The 17267-nt window shown below is 44.1% G+C and overlaps 1 protein-coding gene across 1 annotated transcript in view; it reads right to left on the reverse strand.

The window, feature by feature from the left end:
• Nucleotides 1-3807: 3807 nt before the first annotated feature.
• reck (reversion-inducing-cysteine-rich protein with kazal motifs) overlaps nucleotides 3808-17267 on the reverse strand; it is an 87676-nt gene continuing 74216 nt past the window's right edge. Inside the window, exons 18-21 of the mRNA XM_085362571.1 lie at nucleotides 15307-15517; nucleotides 14873-14946; nucleotides 10604-10759; nucleotides 3808-6347 (exon numbers count right to left, since the gene is read on the reverse strand). Of these exons, the coding sequence (XP_085218697.1) occupies nucleotides 6135-6347; nucleotides 10604-10759; nucleotides 14873-14946; nucleotides 15307-15517 (654 nt within the window). The 3' untranslated portion in view covers nucleotides 3808-6134. The remainder of the gene's footprint in view (nucleotides 6348-10603; nucleotides 10760-14872; nucleotides 14947-15306; nucleotides 15518-17267) is intronic.

Raw genomic sequence — 17267 nt, forward strand, 5'->3', positions numbered from 1 at the left:
ATTTGGGTACAGGGACGACGGTGGCCATTTTGAAGCAGGCTGGGACTACAGACAGAGAGAGGGAAAGGTTGAAGATGTGCGTGAACACTCCAGCCAGCTGAGCCGCGCATGACTTGAGGACGCGGCCGGGAATCCCGTCCGGACCTGTAGCTTTGCGCGCGTTCACCTTCCTGAAGCACTTCCGCACATCCTCCTCAGACACAGTGTGCGCACTGACGTCATCCGCGGTGCGCACACTGTCCGGTCTCATGGTGTTCGCTGTGTCGAATCTAGCGTAGAATACGTTTAGATCCTCACACAGAGAGGCCGTGGTCTGCGGTGTGCTGGTTTTCCCTTTAAAGTCTGTGATCGTGTTTAGTCCCTGCCACATACTCCGAGGGTTGTCAAACTGTTGCTCCACCCTGTCCCTGTACTCACGTTTGGCTGTGACATGCTTTAATCTAATCCAGTTAATCTTGTTAAATAGTGCAGGAACGTGTTTTTGCTTGTGTGATCTACGTGCGCGTGTGTGTGTATGTGTGGTGGTGGTGGTGGTGCTGTTAGGCTTTCTATAAAAATCACCACACGCCTCTGCAGTTTCAATAAGTACCATTAGATAGTGCAAAACGAGGTTCATGTCTACTTTAGGATAATGGGACAATTATCACATTGTGGCGTCCCACTTGGGTCTCCACTCGCAAGTGAGTTGAGAGTAAGGGTTTTGTGTTGTTGTGTGGCATGATGTGTTCAGTTGATGTGTGGTGATGAATAAAGTCGGAGTGGAAAGTTAGAGCTCCTGTGTCGTTTGTACCATAGCTCCACATTGGTGACCCTAGATTTGGACATGTTGCAGGCCATGGATGATGCTGGCCTCGCCCTGGATGCACCAGTGACCGCTGGCCCTCTGCCTCCTGCCGTAGCGCTCAAGTTGCCGGACTTTTGGCTCCACGATCCCCCATCATGGTTCGTTCACGTGGAGGCTCAGTTTGCTCTTTGCGGCATCTCAGATGACGACACAAAGTTTCATCATGTGGTGGCCTCGCTTGACCTGTTAGCCACCCACCGTGCAATGACCCTCCTCCGGGACCCACCTGCACACAGGAAATATGTCGCCCTTAAGGACCTGCTGCTTCGGCGATACACCTTCTCTGATGCCGAGGGAGCTCTCGGGCCTGTATGGGGTGATGGCTCTGGAACTCATGGAGAGCATGTTGTCCTTGCTCGTCTCAGATGATGGGGGATTGCTCTTCATCCATCTCTTCCTCTGACAGTTGCCTGTGGCCGTGGGGGCCAGCCTCATCAACAGGTCCGTAGCTCCCTGCTACGGACCTGCCGACAGCACCTCCACCTGCCTCCCCCGGAGCGGCAGATCTGGCGCTGACAGTGGGAATCACTACACGACGGCACCGCTGGAAAGGCCTTTGCCCCACATGTTGCTTTCTCCCGTGTATGTCAGTGTCGAGTACGCTGCCATGGCCGCTGAGCAGAGCACCGACCCGGACGCCCTTGCCCTTTGGTCCGCGCAGACAGGCCTTGTGCTGGAGGGCACGTCGGTGTGGGATGGCAGTCCGCGTTTGTTGTGCGACGTTTCTACCGGTCACCCACGCCCTATCATTCCACGTTTGTGGCACCATCGTGTTTTCGACTCCATCCATGCCCTCTCTCATCCGGGTGTACGGGGTTCAGTCAAGCTGGTCAACGCCAGGTTCATTTGGCCAGGCCTGCGGAAATCTGTGATGAGCTGGGCTGTGGCATGCGTTCCATGCCAACACTCGACGATCCATAGACACACTTAGCCACCCCTCGAACCTTTCCACGTCCCTGGTAGGCATTTCGACCATGTGCATGTCGATTTGGTCGGCCCTCTTCTGCAGTCACAGGGTTTCACGCACCTTGACTGTGGTGGATTGCACGACCAGGTGGCCGGAGGCGGTTCCCCTGGTATCCACGACGGCGGAGGTGGTGGCCAGGGCATTTGTGTCAACGTGGGTTTCGTATTTTGCCCCCCCCCGCTGACATTACCTTGGACAGGGGCCACCAGTTCATTTTGGAGCTTTGGTCTGCCATGGCTGACGGCCTGGGGGTCAAGGTCCACCGCACTATACTATACCACCCACCTGCTAACAGAATGTGCGAGCGGTTTCACCGGTCACTCAAGGCCGTGCTCCAATCTTCCTTAACGGGCGGCAACTCAGTCGACTGTCTTTCCTGGGTTTTGTTTGGGGTTGCACTGCGCGGTTAAGGAGGACCTCTGAGTTTCTCCGGCCGAACTCGTTCTTGGGCAGCCCCTCCGAGTTCCTGGAGAATTTTTGCCTGAGAGCCCCCCTCTGTGTTTCGATACCTCTGTGCCGTCTCTCCGTTCCTCAGGAGGCTCCTTTTCTGTTCCTGGCCCAGTGCACCACTGCCTGGCCGACGTTTTTGTTCCGAGGTCGTTGGACTCTTCTTGGTTTGCAGGCACGATGCCCATCAACCTCCCTTGATGGCCCATATAGAGTTCTTAAACCAGGCCACAAGCATTTCATTTTGGACTTCGGGGGTCGGCAGGAGGTGGTTTCAATGGACCAGCTTAAACCTGCGCACGATCTACCGATCTACCCACCGCGGCCCACCTGCAGCTGGACTGTTGGATTCTGCCTTTTTCTCTGAGGATTTATGTGTTTATCTAACATAAACACATAAATCCTGAACCTCAGTGGGTTAAATATGAACGACCGATCTTTCACTGCGCTGTTCACTATTTAGAGAGGTCTGGAAATGTCAGTGCAGATTTGATCACTTTTGCAGCAAATGACATAGAGGTTGTGTTATTTCTTTCCAGCCTTCAGGCTACTCTGCAAACACATTCACTGTAAGAGGTGGTACTGCTCTTTCATATTTCCTCAAATTTTAATTTACGGTATCTTTGGAGTCAAACCCATTCAAGAAAACAGATAAGACAACAATTTGGTAAAAGGAATAATGAATAGTAACAGAGACTGAGAGGTCATGCCATTTTTTTTAATTACAGAAACCATCTCTGCTGAGTACATTGATTACTCTAGCCCATTCCAAATAGGCCTTAACATTAAAAGCTTAAAATTCCTTTTCCTGAAGGGAAGTTAACTTGAACATGGCGCATAAACATTCATCTCACAATACAGCAGCTATTTACCCAGCAAACCTAGCTAACTAGCTGCCCAAAGTAAGAAGCTAGCCTCTCAGAACATGTTACACTATACAAATTACAATCTCTTTTCCTTTTTGAATACAATGTAGTAACAATGAAGATGATTGTCTTTATCCTACAATGAATGAAAAACATTGTCTGCCCATTTGAAGAAAGCTTGAAGAAAAACCATTTAGCATTCTCCTAGCATTAGCCTTTTTTAATCTTTACATGCTATGCTCATATATCATGTATGCAGTCATCAAATATACGTTTTGCAGATTCTAGTGAACTAGAACAACAAAAAAGGTCATTTAACTGAGTTTTAAACTCAAGACTTGACAAATTAGCTAACAAAGATATTAGCCGGTTTATCTAGCTAAAGTTAAGATTAACTAGCTAACTGATGACTCTTACGGGTAATTAAGCTAAAGCCTTATGAGTTACCTTACCCTAAAAAGACAAACTATGTGGGTTTTTTTTAATATTTATCATTAGGTACACGTTGCTAAAAATAAAGTATGTTTCTATGTGCATTTTTTATTTCTATACAGACTCCATTTAAATCAATCATGCCAGCTTTGACTTAAAGAGGAACTATTATGCCCTCTGTTCATCTAAAATATACAGATTCTTTTAAACAAAACTGTTACAGTAAAAAGCCAAAGGCTTCGATTTGTCCATACAATTTTATTTTTTTATTTCCTCGTGTGCTTTCTTTAAATTCTGTGTTCCGGACACTGAATGATTACAAAGTACAGACACTTCTCCTTGGCCAATGAGAACACAGCATCTTTGAGGGCGTGATCCTTAAAAAGACTGCATGTTTCAAACATTTAGCAAAGAGGGGACAGTACAACATAAACAATTAAATTGAAACTCATGTAGAAAACAGATGAATATAAAGCAAATCTACAAAAATAAAAATATAGCGCTAAACATCAGGACAACAGGCCTCATATTAAAGAAGAGAAGCATCATGTGAGTCAACAAAGTGAATGCGAGTACTTCCAAAAGGTTGAACTGTTGCAGCTTAGTTAGAACTTTTTTTTTACTGTAAACTGAAATTAAACACTTTTACCATAAAAAAGCAGCCCAGGCTCAGTAAGAGAAAAAAAACACTTAGTAATAATAATAATGCTAATAATAACAGACGGATGGGTTCCCTGCTACAGAGCTGCCTAGCACAGTAATACTGTTAGATATAGAGACACATTGTGCTATACAGGCAGATACACACATAGAGATGGGGAAAACATATTATATTATGTTCTGGAGTAAACACATTTTATAATTGTCATCATGCAACAAAGAATAGAAACTATTTATTTCAGAAACATGGCACATAATCAGACAGATACATATAAAATATAGAGATATTTCTTATATTGCATTTTTATTAATACTTCATATAAGACATAAGGCATACTGTGGAAAATCTGCCCCCAGTGGATTGTGGGTAGCAACTGATTGTCCTTTCTGTTAGTGAATGGCTTATTGCTTCTCATATATATATAAACAGAAAACTTCCCTTTTGCTATTCAGAGCTACTGGATCACACAGGGAGTGATGGTCAGGCCTTTCTGCTGCTGTAAGGTTCATTGTTGATTCTCATTGAGTTTGAGGAATGTCAAGGCAGCACTTTGTTAGAAGTGACGCTCATAAAATACATCAGTTTAACTGACGGCATTAAACTCGTTATTACATGTTCTAATACCAGAAAAAGGCATTAAAAATTCAAACAATATTTCTTTTTAATATTTATGCTGAGGTGTCAGTTTAGCTCAGTGGGTGAGCAGGTAACCATGTGCCACGGGGCCAGGCAGGAGTGGCCCGGGCTCGTTTAGCCCCCCGTGGGAAAGGCAGCCAATGGTGTGCAACAAAGACATGATTCTTATCCTCATGTCGTTATGTGGGGACCAAAGCTGGTGCTCAAAAATCCAAGGTGGTCAAGTTATTCTGACTTTTTTATTATTATTTATATTTATTATTTATTTAACCCTCCCTGCTTCTTCCTGTTAAGAGGGGGGGGGTTTCCTTTCCACTGTCAGCAGGTGCTTTTTTTGTGTTACTGCAGGTTCTCTACCTTATAATACAATCTATTAATAATGATATTTTATGAGCACCACTTCAAGTATAGTGTTACCAGGTTTGTTTGGACGAAAGCTTTATGTGATCAGGTGAAACTGACCAAGGTTTTAGATCACTGCTACGTGAAATAGACCACTGCCTGGGTGTCTGTCTCCCCAGTCCAAACTGGGAGCTTTTTTCACAGAAGACGGGCCGATGGCACAGACTAAATATCCTGGGAAAGTTGACTTTGGAGACTTTGTTTAGCCAGTCCTTCAAACTGTGTTTGGATTAGTTGGGCTCAGTTTGAGCAATAATACTGCTGAGGTTAGAGGTTCAATCACCAGGTCCACATGCGGCACACTGTCATGCACCACAGGCTTTAAACGTGTGCCCTTCATTATATATGTTCCAATGTATGTTTGCAATGTACACAGATACCTGGATGTAGTGACACCAAAAATGATGTGTGTGTGTGTGATGTCCTGCTTAACAAGGATACTTCGTGCAGTCTTGAATCAAACATACACATCAGCGCCCCCTCCTGGTGCTCCTGGGACGGATGGATAAACAGTGTCTATCACACACACACACACACACACACACACACACGCACACACACACGCGCACACACACACACACGCGCACACACACACACACACGCGCACACACACACACGCACACGCGCACACGCACACGCACACACACGCGCACACACACACACACACACACACACACACACACACACACACACACTGGCTGGGAAATCCAGTGAGTAACTATTCACTAAACACAGTTGATACAAAAGCTTTGAACCAGCCTGATTGTTTGAAACGCAGGTCAGTCAATAGGAATGATTGTCATCACGATCGTCTGTTCATTGCTGCCAGAACACGCCCACCATCCTGACTTTGGCACTGGGAGTCACAGAGGCTGGCACTTAGAGCACTGGAGCCGGTGTAACAAGGAGACCCAGAAGGAAACACAGGGCGGGTGTCAGAGGTGACCATGGCGTGCTCCCTGAGGAGTGGATGGAAGATGTCTTGATTTCAGAGGTGAGGAAGGCAGACAGAGGGACGTGGGACACCAGAGTGGGGCTGGCATAGTTGATGAGGGAGTCAATCTTCTCAGCCTCTTTACTGCAGGCTTCAATCTGCAAAACAAAACATTATTTATACACAACAACAGTCACCACAAGGTGCTTTATACTGTATGGAAAAGGCCCAAAAAACAACACGCTGTGAGCAAGGGCTTGGTAGCAGCAGATCCTAGGGAAAGCTGACTGCTGTGGCTGCTGGAGGAAGACCCACTATGTAAGAAAGCTGCACATTAATAATACAATAAGATTTTATTTATATAGCACATTTAAAAACCCGAAGGCACACCAAAGTGCTTCACAGTAATATGGAGAGTCAACATAAGTCAAAAACAGGGTACAAATCAGGCACAAGCACAGACAGGATAGAGGCACTAACAGACCAGGAGAGTTAGATAAATACAAAATATGCTACGAAGGCAAAAACAGCAGTAAAATTAATAAAAATAATACATTTAATAAACTCTAATAAAAGATTTAAAAGTTTAAAAATTAAAAGATTTAAAAGGGTATTAACTGGTCGGGAAAGCCAAGTCAAATATGCTTTTAATCTTGATTTAAAGGACTGGATAGAGTCCAAGGCTCGAATAGAAGCAGGGAGGCTGTTCCAAAGCTTGGGTGCAGCTGAAGCAAAGGCACGATAGCCTCTGGTCTTCAGTCTAAACTTAGGTTGGGCCGGGAGTAATTGACCTGATGATCTTAATGCACGACAAGGAGTGTACAAATTGAGGAGGTCAGTGAGGTAGCTGGGCGCAATGTTATTCAGGATTTTAAAAGTGAGTAGCAAGATTTTAAACTCAATGCGATATTTCATTGGTAACCAGTGTAGATCAACAAGAGCCGGAGTAATAGGGTCAAATTTTCTAGTGCCAGTAAGAAGGCGAGCCGCAGCATTCTGAACGAGTTGCAGGCTTCGAAGAGAGAAGGCTTGGAGACCACAGTAGAGAGAATTACAATAATCTAACCCGGAGGTCACAAAAGCATGGATAAGTTTCTCCAGGTCCCTGTGTGGTATATAATGCTTAGCTTTAGAAATCTGGCGCAGTTGAAAAAAAAAAAACAGATTTAACTACAGATGATACTTGCTTATCGAGCTTAAAGGAGCTATCCAAATAGACACCCAGGTTACGCATAGAATCAGGGAGAGAGTTAGTGTAACCCAGTTCCTAAAATCATCTCAAACAAAAAGAGAAGAAAAATTAAAACATTTAATGTTCATTGTCCTGTTCTTACTGTCCCTGTTAATGAACGTGAAATGAGATCAAAATATTTATTTAAACATAGAAGGGACGCAGATTATATATGATATGCTCTGGTCAAACAAGGGTTAAGTTTTCTCAGAGGGTTGATGAGCTCTGATGAGAGCCTATTGTTTTACTCCACTCCTCGCATGTCAGCCAATCGGTGAAGCTCTAGGCAGCTCTTGTCCCTCCTTAGTACCAGCTCCCAAGTTTTCAGTCTCTTGCTTCTACAGCCGAACAGAGCAGACTGACTAAAACTTTTGTTATCGGTAAGCTGGAGAAATTAACCTCTAACGAGTTAAAAAAAATACGATCTAAACTGATCTTTTTCACAAACTATGTATTTGCACTTGTTGTTGTCAAGGGCAGAGCGAAACCGGAAGGTTTACTGAGCTGTGGCTCCACGTAAATGCTGAGCATCCACTCGACGGCGGTAAGCTAAATGTGGCTAATCAGACACGTGATGTGCGGAGTGTGGGTACAGTTGTTGCATGTCCCTGAAATGCTGTTGCTATGCTAGTTAGATCATTAACTAAGTCATTAACATGTGAAAAGCTGTAAATGGTTAAAGCAGCTAAAAATAACTTTATGAGAGATAATTGTAAGCAGACTTTATCCTGCTTCCTGTTTAAATTTTGATGTCAGTTGTTTTACAATACTCAGTATTGAACACTTGGAGGTAATTTTTAGTGTATTTCCACTTGTACTAGTAGGCCTATGGTACAAGCGGGATTAAGAAATTGCTCACAGACAGCCTGAGAGGCCGAGCTCGAAGAGTCCGGACAGGGATTTATCACTGAATTAAAAATTTTGAATAACATTCGGGCGTTGTGGCTATTAGTCTCAATACGACGTAAGGCTCGTATAGTGTCATTTAGCCATGGTTGATGAGAAGTTCTGGGACGTTTCATCTTTATAGGGGCCACAGTATCTAAGATGGAACAACAGGTGGATAGCATAGCGTTGGCAAAATCATCAACCAATGGAAGTGTGTAACAGTTTGTATCAGTGAAGTCTGGATCAAAAAAGGCAAAGTTTAGAAAGGCCGTAATGCAGTTAGCCACAGTCTCAGAGTTAATGATACGTACAGGGCGATGACAGCCTTTAGAATTTAAATCAATTGCACATAGCTCAACATCAAACATAACCAAAAAATGGTCAGAAATACCAGCATTATCAATGTCCATAGTACAAATATCCAAAGCATATGGGAGGACCAAATCCAAGGTATGACCTTTAAGATGAGTTGGTTCCCTGACCCACTGTGTAAGGTTAAAAGAGTCAATTAGGGCAAGAAAATCCTTGGCTAGGGGGTCATCAGCACAACAAATATGTACGGTAACATCTCCAGTGATAAGAGCTTGGTCATAACTTAATAAAAATGAACCTAAGAAGTCAGCAAATTCACAAATAAAAGACCTATTATATTTAGGTGGTCGATAAATCACAGCACATAGAATCGTTGGGGGTCCGGCAAGCTCCACAAGCTGAACCTCAAAACTAGAATAGGTAGGAGAGGGCAGTTGCCGAACTTTAAGTTTGTTTTTAAAAACAGAGGCCACGCCTCCACCTCTTCCCGAAGGCCTCGGTGAACTGAAGACTACACAGTCCGGGGGTAGTAGCTCTGAAAAAGAAGAGGACTCACCAGGATGAATCCAAGTTTCAGTCAATAACTGAGCATCAAGCCGAGAGGAGAGGAAGAGGTCATTTAAGATGAAGGTTTTATTCACCAGCGATCTTGCGTTTAATAAAGCCATCCGAGAGATCGGCATCTTATCTCTGCTGGAAGCACGTCTTAGCCGGCTTAAATGCCTGAGCCGTACACCATCACTGGGGGACCCAATCCAAACACGAACAGGCAGAGAGACTACCGGAGAAACCGGACAGGCTTGTTTACCAACCGGACAGATCCAGCGATGGTTGAGCAGCCTGAAGGATGATGGATCCCGAGCAGATGGAAGTCGTATAATCCCCGCGGTGGTGAGGGAATTAGCTGCAGCTGATGCTTTAAGGTAAGCCTTTAAGCGAACCTGAAACCCACTCCGTTTGCCCCACTTCCTATAGCGCTTCTGAGGCGGGGAGCAGAGAGGGGAACCGTATGAACCAGTAGAAGAGATGATACGTGGAAAGGTAGCATCTCCCAAATTCCAGCCTTGATCCAACCCAGCATAGGGGGGGAAACAAAGATTTAACAAAGTATCCCCGTCATAGGTGATTAATGCATAACCATCTGGGGGGCATAGTGCCAGAAAGATAACAAATAATAAACAAATATCAAGGAAAAGAGATTGACAACAGAGACGAGGACGGCCTGCCGCACACACTGGCGCCATCTTTACTCAGTCACGAAACACACATAAACACATAGTGAGTGAAAAAGGTGAGTTGGGTAGAAATACTGCATGGGGAGGCCTAATCCCACTGAACCTCAACTACCCAGGCCTAACTACATGCTTCATGACTCTCTGGCTCTCGGAGGAGGAGGGCCCATCTTTCACCCTCTCCCTCCCTTATCTTCCCTGCTGCTGCTTCTATGTCTTTGTCTAGTTTCGTCTAACTCTAACCCTCAAAGATTTCCTCAGTCTTGTTCTCTAAAACCTAAAGGATGGATTATTATGGATTTGATCAACTGGTCCCGTAACGAAATAAAGTTGGAGACCTGATGTGTTTGGTTCATCTCCAACGTTCCCCTCAGCCTTCACCCCGTCGACTGCAGCATCCACACAGATAATAATATAACATAAATAAATCCAATAAAGCCTACAGAGCGCCAAAGCTGCTCTTCTTGGGGAAACAATGTGTTTGGCACAGCAAAGCATTGAGACCTGAACTGCGCTCGTCACGACTGCCGAACAGAACACGTGATTAAAAGATCATGTGACAGCAACACACACAAATGCATGCTATTAATTCATTCAGGGGAACGTCACACAGCTAAAGTGTAGCCTTTCACTGCAAACACTGTGAACACAATGTTCACACATTCTCATCAAAGTAAAGAACACATAAGCGTGTGCAGAACAACAGATATAACAGACTATATCTGTGTGTGTGCACGATGGTGTTTGTTACCTGCAGAGGTGTTGGCTGCTGGTCCATTGGGGCGATGATGACCACCAGCAGGTGGTCAATACTCAGGTAGCCGAAAACATCGCACTGCGGCACTGAGATGTGAGGCCGCAGGATCTGAAGGACATCGTGGACCGTCACCGGCTGCTTCTTGTTCAGCTGCACGCAGCGACACACAGCATTACATTCATGTTGCTGTCCAACTTTCATACAACAGGTCAGTGACACTTTAATGAGGGCAACAAATGCTCCCAGCACAGCACCACAGTATCTGTCTTTACTGGAAAACACTGACACAAATATAATGACAGCATTGAGCTTACTACAGAAATCGATGCATTTCTAGTAGCGCTGTCAGTGTTAATCTAGTTAAAATGACGTTAACGCCATAACCACATTAACGCAGCAAATCTCCCCTTTGTGGGGCTGCACAGCGCTAACGCGTCACCGCGCTAACACGTTGACACTAATGGAGATTTGCTACGTTAATGCGGTTATGGCGTTAACGTCATTGTAACGAGATTAACGCTGACAGCAGTAGTTCATTTACATGAAAAAAAGACTTCACTCTGTCTGTCTGCCTGGATTTAAAAACCAAAGTGCTTAAAATGAAAGGTTACAGAACATGTTCAGCACCATGTTGTGTCAGTACAGAGCGTGATGCCACCAGATTGGTTGGTTGGGTCAGTACATCAGTTTATGTTAGCCAGCTACTGAGGGGGTCACGTTTGTGCCGCCCCCAGCTGCAACTATGAGTCCTATGTTGGTAACCTGTCCACTGTCACTGTGTTAAACACTAAGTGGCTCTTTGTTGTTGGGCTAGCTTCACTGAAACAGGAAAATCTACAGCTGTTAGCCGTAATGTTCAGGTTTGTGAAGCACTTTATAACACAAGAGACTGTGTGGTGACCGTTCCAGTGTAGTAACCTGTGCTTGGGAAAAGCACAGGTTACTACAGCCTCATCACACCACAACATTTACTGATTTATGATCAGGACATCCATCAGCAGCTCCACATCACTGTCTCCCTCACTCACATTTGGGCTGTGCTCTTCCTCTGACATGAAGTAATCCAGGCAGGCATGGCTCCCTCTGAGTGTCTGGGTTTGATTTTTTCTACATATCGATCTATATTTTCTGGATGTTAGGATTCCCAATCATGCTTTTATAGAGACGTTGTTTGTGGTGTGATGTGTAACCTGTTATGTTGTAAACTATTTTGATGTGCTTGGGAAAAGAAAGACAATTTTATAGAGTAACCTAGTGCTGATCACTCAGTACACCCTCAGCTTATTGACTGGTGTTTATGTACCAGCATCAGCTGATGACCTCTGTGTGACCTCTTCCACACGACTGTAGCTGACCTACAGTGTAAACACCCTGAGACGTTTGTGATGATTGACTCTGACAACCTCCCAGCAGTCTGTAAAATGAATAAACCTCTGAGAACGCACAGGATGTATGCATGTTGATGTGTTCAAAGACTTCCTGTTTCCACCAAGTCTGTGAGGAGGTGGAGTCAGGATGCCAGCCAGACCCTGCAGCACTGCTTGGATGCGACAGACTGGGATGATCCATATGGGGAAGACATCAACAGCAGCACAGACTGCATCACTGACCATACACATTTCTGTGAGGATACATCCTCCCAACTAGGACTGTATGTCTGTTTTCCCAGTAAGAAACCCTGGATCACCGTTGACCTGAAGGCCAATGAAAAGACCTTCCTGGATGAATATTACTTCTACAGTCAGCAGATGCTCGCCCTCGGGCACCCTCTGCCGGCCTGGCTCTAGGGCGAGGCCTGGTAACCCTATCTCAGGCAGGGTGAACGGTTCCCATGGTGTTCTTCTGAATCGCTCTTTGTCTGGTCTTTCATTCGCACTCACATTCGTACCTATGGGTACTTTAGATTTACCAGTTAACCTAACCCCACTAACTGCACTTCTTTGGACTGTGGAAGGAAGCCAGAGTACCCGGAGAACCCACGCCATCACAGTGAGAACATGCAGTCTCCACACAGAAAGGCTGATGGTGGAACTGAACTCAGGTGAGGCTACAGTGCTGCACACTGCACCAATCTGTCCAACTCTGAGCTCCTAAAATGAAGAGACTGCATTAGAAGAATGCTTTGGGTCCTCACAGTTTTAGGCAGTTGCACTGACTTAAAGCTGAAAGCTCTTCAACTGCACCTGAGTTGCTTCATTTCAAATTCATTGTGGTAATGTACACAACCAAAATAAAAAAAACATAAACTGTCTCTGTCCAAATATTTATGGGTTTGATGGTATAATTCAGCGGTCTCCAACCTTTTTTGCGCCACGGACCGGTTTATGCCCGACAATATTTTCATGGACCGGCCTTTAAGGTGTCGCGGATAAATACAACAAAATAAAACTAGTACTGGTACCAAAAAAAAAGATTTATTCATAACACACGTGAAAAGCCCCAGGAAAACCGAGTTAACGATAAAAACGATAACAAAATAACGCTGAAAACCGATAAAAACCCTGAAAACCAGACATTTCACACCTGAGCCTCAACTCTCGCGGCCCGGTACCAAACGACTCACGGACCGGTACCGGTCCAAGGCCCGGGGGTTGGGGACCGCTGGTATAATATATACATCAAAATGTAGCCACCATCCTTCTCGTTCATCCAGGGTCAGTCTCATCAAGACAGGATTTACAGTTCTCCCATGAATGTCATAAGCACAGCCTCCTCCATCTCCCTTGCCCATAGAGGACAATGCTAGAGTGGCTCAGACAAAGTCTCACACAGCATCCCTGTGTGGGAATAACACATCACAAATTTTGTAAGTAAATCTATCTCTAAAGGCGCTATTGAATTCTCACCAGGTGTGTTTAACAACCCATCCAATCCACGGAGAAATCCAATTAAGTGGCATATTAATGAGAAATGACACAGACACAAAGTACTGAACTTGCTTATTTGATCCACATGGGGAACATTTATTGTCCTCCTGATTTTGGCCGTCAGTCTTCAGACCCTGAAGCTTTTGTGGGCCCCTTGTATGAACTCTTAGCTTTAGCACTTTCCACAGATTCAGGTCAGGTGACTGGGCCCTTCCAGCAGCTTTAGCTTCCTTCCTTTGGCTGTTTGTTTGGGATCATTGTCTTGTTGCAGCAACGACCCTCTTTTCATCTTCATCATCTTGGCAGCAGATTTTTATCAAGAATGTGTTGGTACATTTTCCCATTCATCCTTCATTCAATTACATGAAGAATGCCAGTGGTGTATAGAGAAAAAACAGCCCGACACTATGATGTTCCCAGCACCAAATTTCAGTTTGGGTATGGTGTTTCTGGGGCGATATGCAGTACCCTTTCCCTCCAAACATGACATAGCATCCAAAGAGTTCAATCTTGGTCTCATCTGACCAGACCATAGTCTCCCAGTACTTCACAGGCAAATTTCATCAAACTTTAAACGGACTTCAACATACTTTTTCTTAAACAATGGCATGTTGCATGGTGAGTGTGCATACAGGCGGCTGAGTGAATTGCTTATTGTTTTCTTTGAAACAGTTGTACCTGCTGATTCCAGGTCCTTCTGTAGCCCTCCACAAGTCGTCCTTGGCTCTTGCACAACCCTTTTGATCATTCTTGTTACTCCTCTACCTGAAATCTTAAGGGCAGCGCCTGGTTGTAGCCAGTTTATAGTGGATGCTTTGGGATTGTGGTCCCAACAGTGCCCACTGGAACCTTCAGTAGTTCTTCTCTAAACAGTGCTTTCAGTATGTTTTGAAAAATAAGGATGTGAATATCTTGAGAGAGCTCACGGTTTTATCTATTATGAAATGTTTCTGGTGTACATCTCGGTAATGAGACAGCGTTTTATAGGCCATCAGTGGGGACTGAACCAGCTTCTATTAGTTTGCAGGACTGCTTTCTATTTACTGACAGATTTCAGCTGGTGTCATAACTTTCCACGCCTTTTTGCACCTCCCTTTCTTCATTTTACATGTGTCATTTCTCATTCTTACACATAACTTATGGACATGTATGTCTGATTTCTTTGAATGTGTGGATTGTACTGGTTGTTACGACACATCACCATGAAAACTGGTCAATATTGATTTTACCTGCTCTAGCTTTCATACCCTACCTATAAGTCAAACCTAACAACACTGATTAAAGAAAATAGTACTTTGAAACTCCCTTTGTCATCAGCATAAATCATTCATAAACATATCATACTGGACAGTGGATTTGTTACCTAAACAAACAAACAGCTGTGAACCGTCCATACCTTTGAGAACGTGTTCATTCGCTCTTTGCTCCAGAGGATCTGCAGGATGCTGGCACATATGGGACAACAGGCTCCTGGATAAAGTTCAGAGAACATATTATAATAAAATGCAACGTCTTTATGTGACACTATCCTACTTGTACTGACAGTTAAAAGTGTTTCAGACATTTTTAACCACTTTACCTCACATCCACAGTCAACTTAGAATCACCAGTTAACCTAAAATGCATGTCCTGGCCTGAGGGAGCTGCAGTCATCATGCAGGCACAGGGTGAACACGCCCTCTCCACATAGAAAGGCCCTGCCAGGAACCAGTCCTCACTACTGTACCACCGTACTGCCCATGACGCTACATAAATGTCATGTACACGGTGTAATTTTATCTGCTGGCTGACCCCAGTTAACCTTTTCATGTATGGTGCTACTCCACTCACCTGGTGGAGTGACAGGGTGGCAGCCTGGAGTGGACAGACTTGGACATGAAACCAAACTGCAGGCTGAGTCAGGGGCCACGTCAGAGACAGCTCCCACAGCTCTGCAGGGGGCCTCATAGTCCACAGTGACACGGTCAGAATAGGCGCCACACACCGTGATGTAGGTTTCGCCATTATGGCCACAGACTTGTTTTGGCTTTCTGCAGCCTTCCTGAGGACAGAACACACCAGGCACTATTTACATTATGGGAAGTGTATTTGATTGTCTTCTTTTTGTACTATACATACATACAAACAAAAGCTATGTTTAAGGTACTGTTAGTCTGATAAAAAGCACTAGACAAAACTAAAATGTACCTTTGTTGTGTTTTTGAAATAATTTCAAATGGACAAAACTGTGAGTCATCTTCGATCAATCAACAAGAAGATTTTGCAAATTCAAAAAAACAACAATAACTAAACTTCTTTTAGTTATGAGTAAAAAAGAATAGAGTACAGAACAACACCAAACCAAAGAGTAAAACAGTGAAATGTCGGGGGCGTGGCTAAACATATGGCTTTTGGTGAGCTCCCGGCATAAAAGCCTTAGAATTATACTTTTACTCCACGAACAGTGAAATTTACCACCTGTGGCCATTTAGTATAATATCATGCAAAAATATGCCAGCGAAGAAGGCACTAAAATTAAAACTAACCCTTCTCCAAATGGGGAAGACGATGTATCGTATGCTAGTAGTCAAGCTAACTCAGCAGATGATGCTAGACCTGAGCCACGCGTAGGCGAAAATACTGGAACGGCACACAACATGGATGTCATTCAGATTCTCCACGAGATCAGAAATGACTTTTCCACGAAAATTGATGTGGTGCTGGAAGCCATGCAGGACGTTAACAGGGACGTGCAGGCAGGACTTCTTGGCACGCATGGATGAAGCAGAAGTGCGAATTAGCAACGTAGAAGACAGTTAACTCAGAGAAAAACAAGTCTGATGCACTTGTTAAACAGGTAGCTCTCCTCACAAATAAACTTTTGTCCCAAGAAGTAATCGGTTCTTCACTTGTGTTATAAGCTGCAGAAGAGACTCCAATGAACATTTCAGATATACATTTTCGTGAAAATATTTACTATCGCTGGGAGACATGAAGAACTTGTTAGTTGTATTTTGTTCTTTTAAGATTGCTTGGTTTGGTCTAACTGCTCCCTTATTTACACTGGATCGGTGAGTGCACAGGAGGGAGGGCTGTCTGGTTCGGGGTGATAGCTAAGGAGATTTGTTTATGGCAGATTTTCAGCTTTGTGTTTGTTTTTTCAATACTCCTCAAAACATGAGGTGCTTCCAAATAAGAAGTTTAAATTTACTTCTTGGAATGTAAGGGGGATGGTAAAAGTGACTAAGCTAAAGCAGGTTATTACCAGGCTTTAGCATCTGAAGTCCTCAATCGTTTTTATCCAGGAGACCCATCGACTCAGAAACAACTTGGTGAAAGTACAAAGGAGATGGCCATGCAAAGTACTAGCGTCCTGTTTCCCATCTCATTCTAGAGGGGTTATAGTGTTAATTCACAACTCAGTGCCTTTTCAGGTAAATAACACTATTTATGACAGTGCGGGTAGATTTTTGGTGGTCCAGGGTACCTTCTTGAAAGGAAATATAAATTTGTTTAATGTCTACGGCCCCAATGATGACAACCCATTGTTCTTTGAGAATGTGTTTTTGTTAATGGCCACCCTTCCTGGTAAGATCATATTGGCAGGTGACTTAACCCTTTAAGACCTACCATAGAACCAAGTCCGCCAGAGCTTATATTATATTTTTACATGCTGTGGAGCCATTTTTGGGAGCATTTCAAGTTGCTATACATCAATACAACCATTATAGCCCAAACTTTAATAATATGTCTGCATTAGGTGCATAGTAATTACATAAATTGCAAAAAAGTGCAATAAACTACAAAAAAAT

Source organism: Diplotaxodon limnothrissa, linkage group LG9, assembly GCF_057381915.1.
Source record: "Diplotaxodon limnothrissa isolate DT_005_m linkage group LG9, D_limnothrissa_male_GT1.1, whole genome shotgun sequence".
NCBI lineage: Eukaryota > Metazoa > Chordata > Actinopteri > Cichliformes > Cichlidae > Diplotaxodon > Diplotaxodon limnothrissa.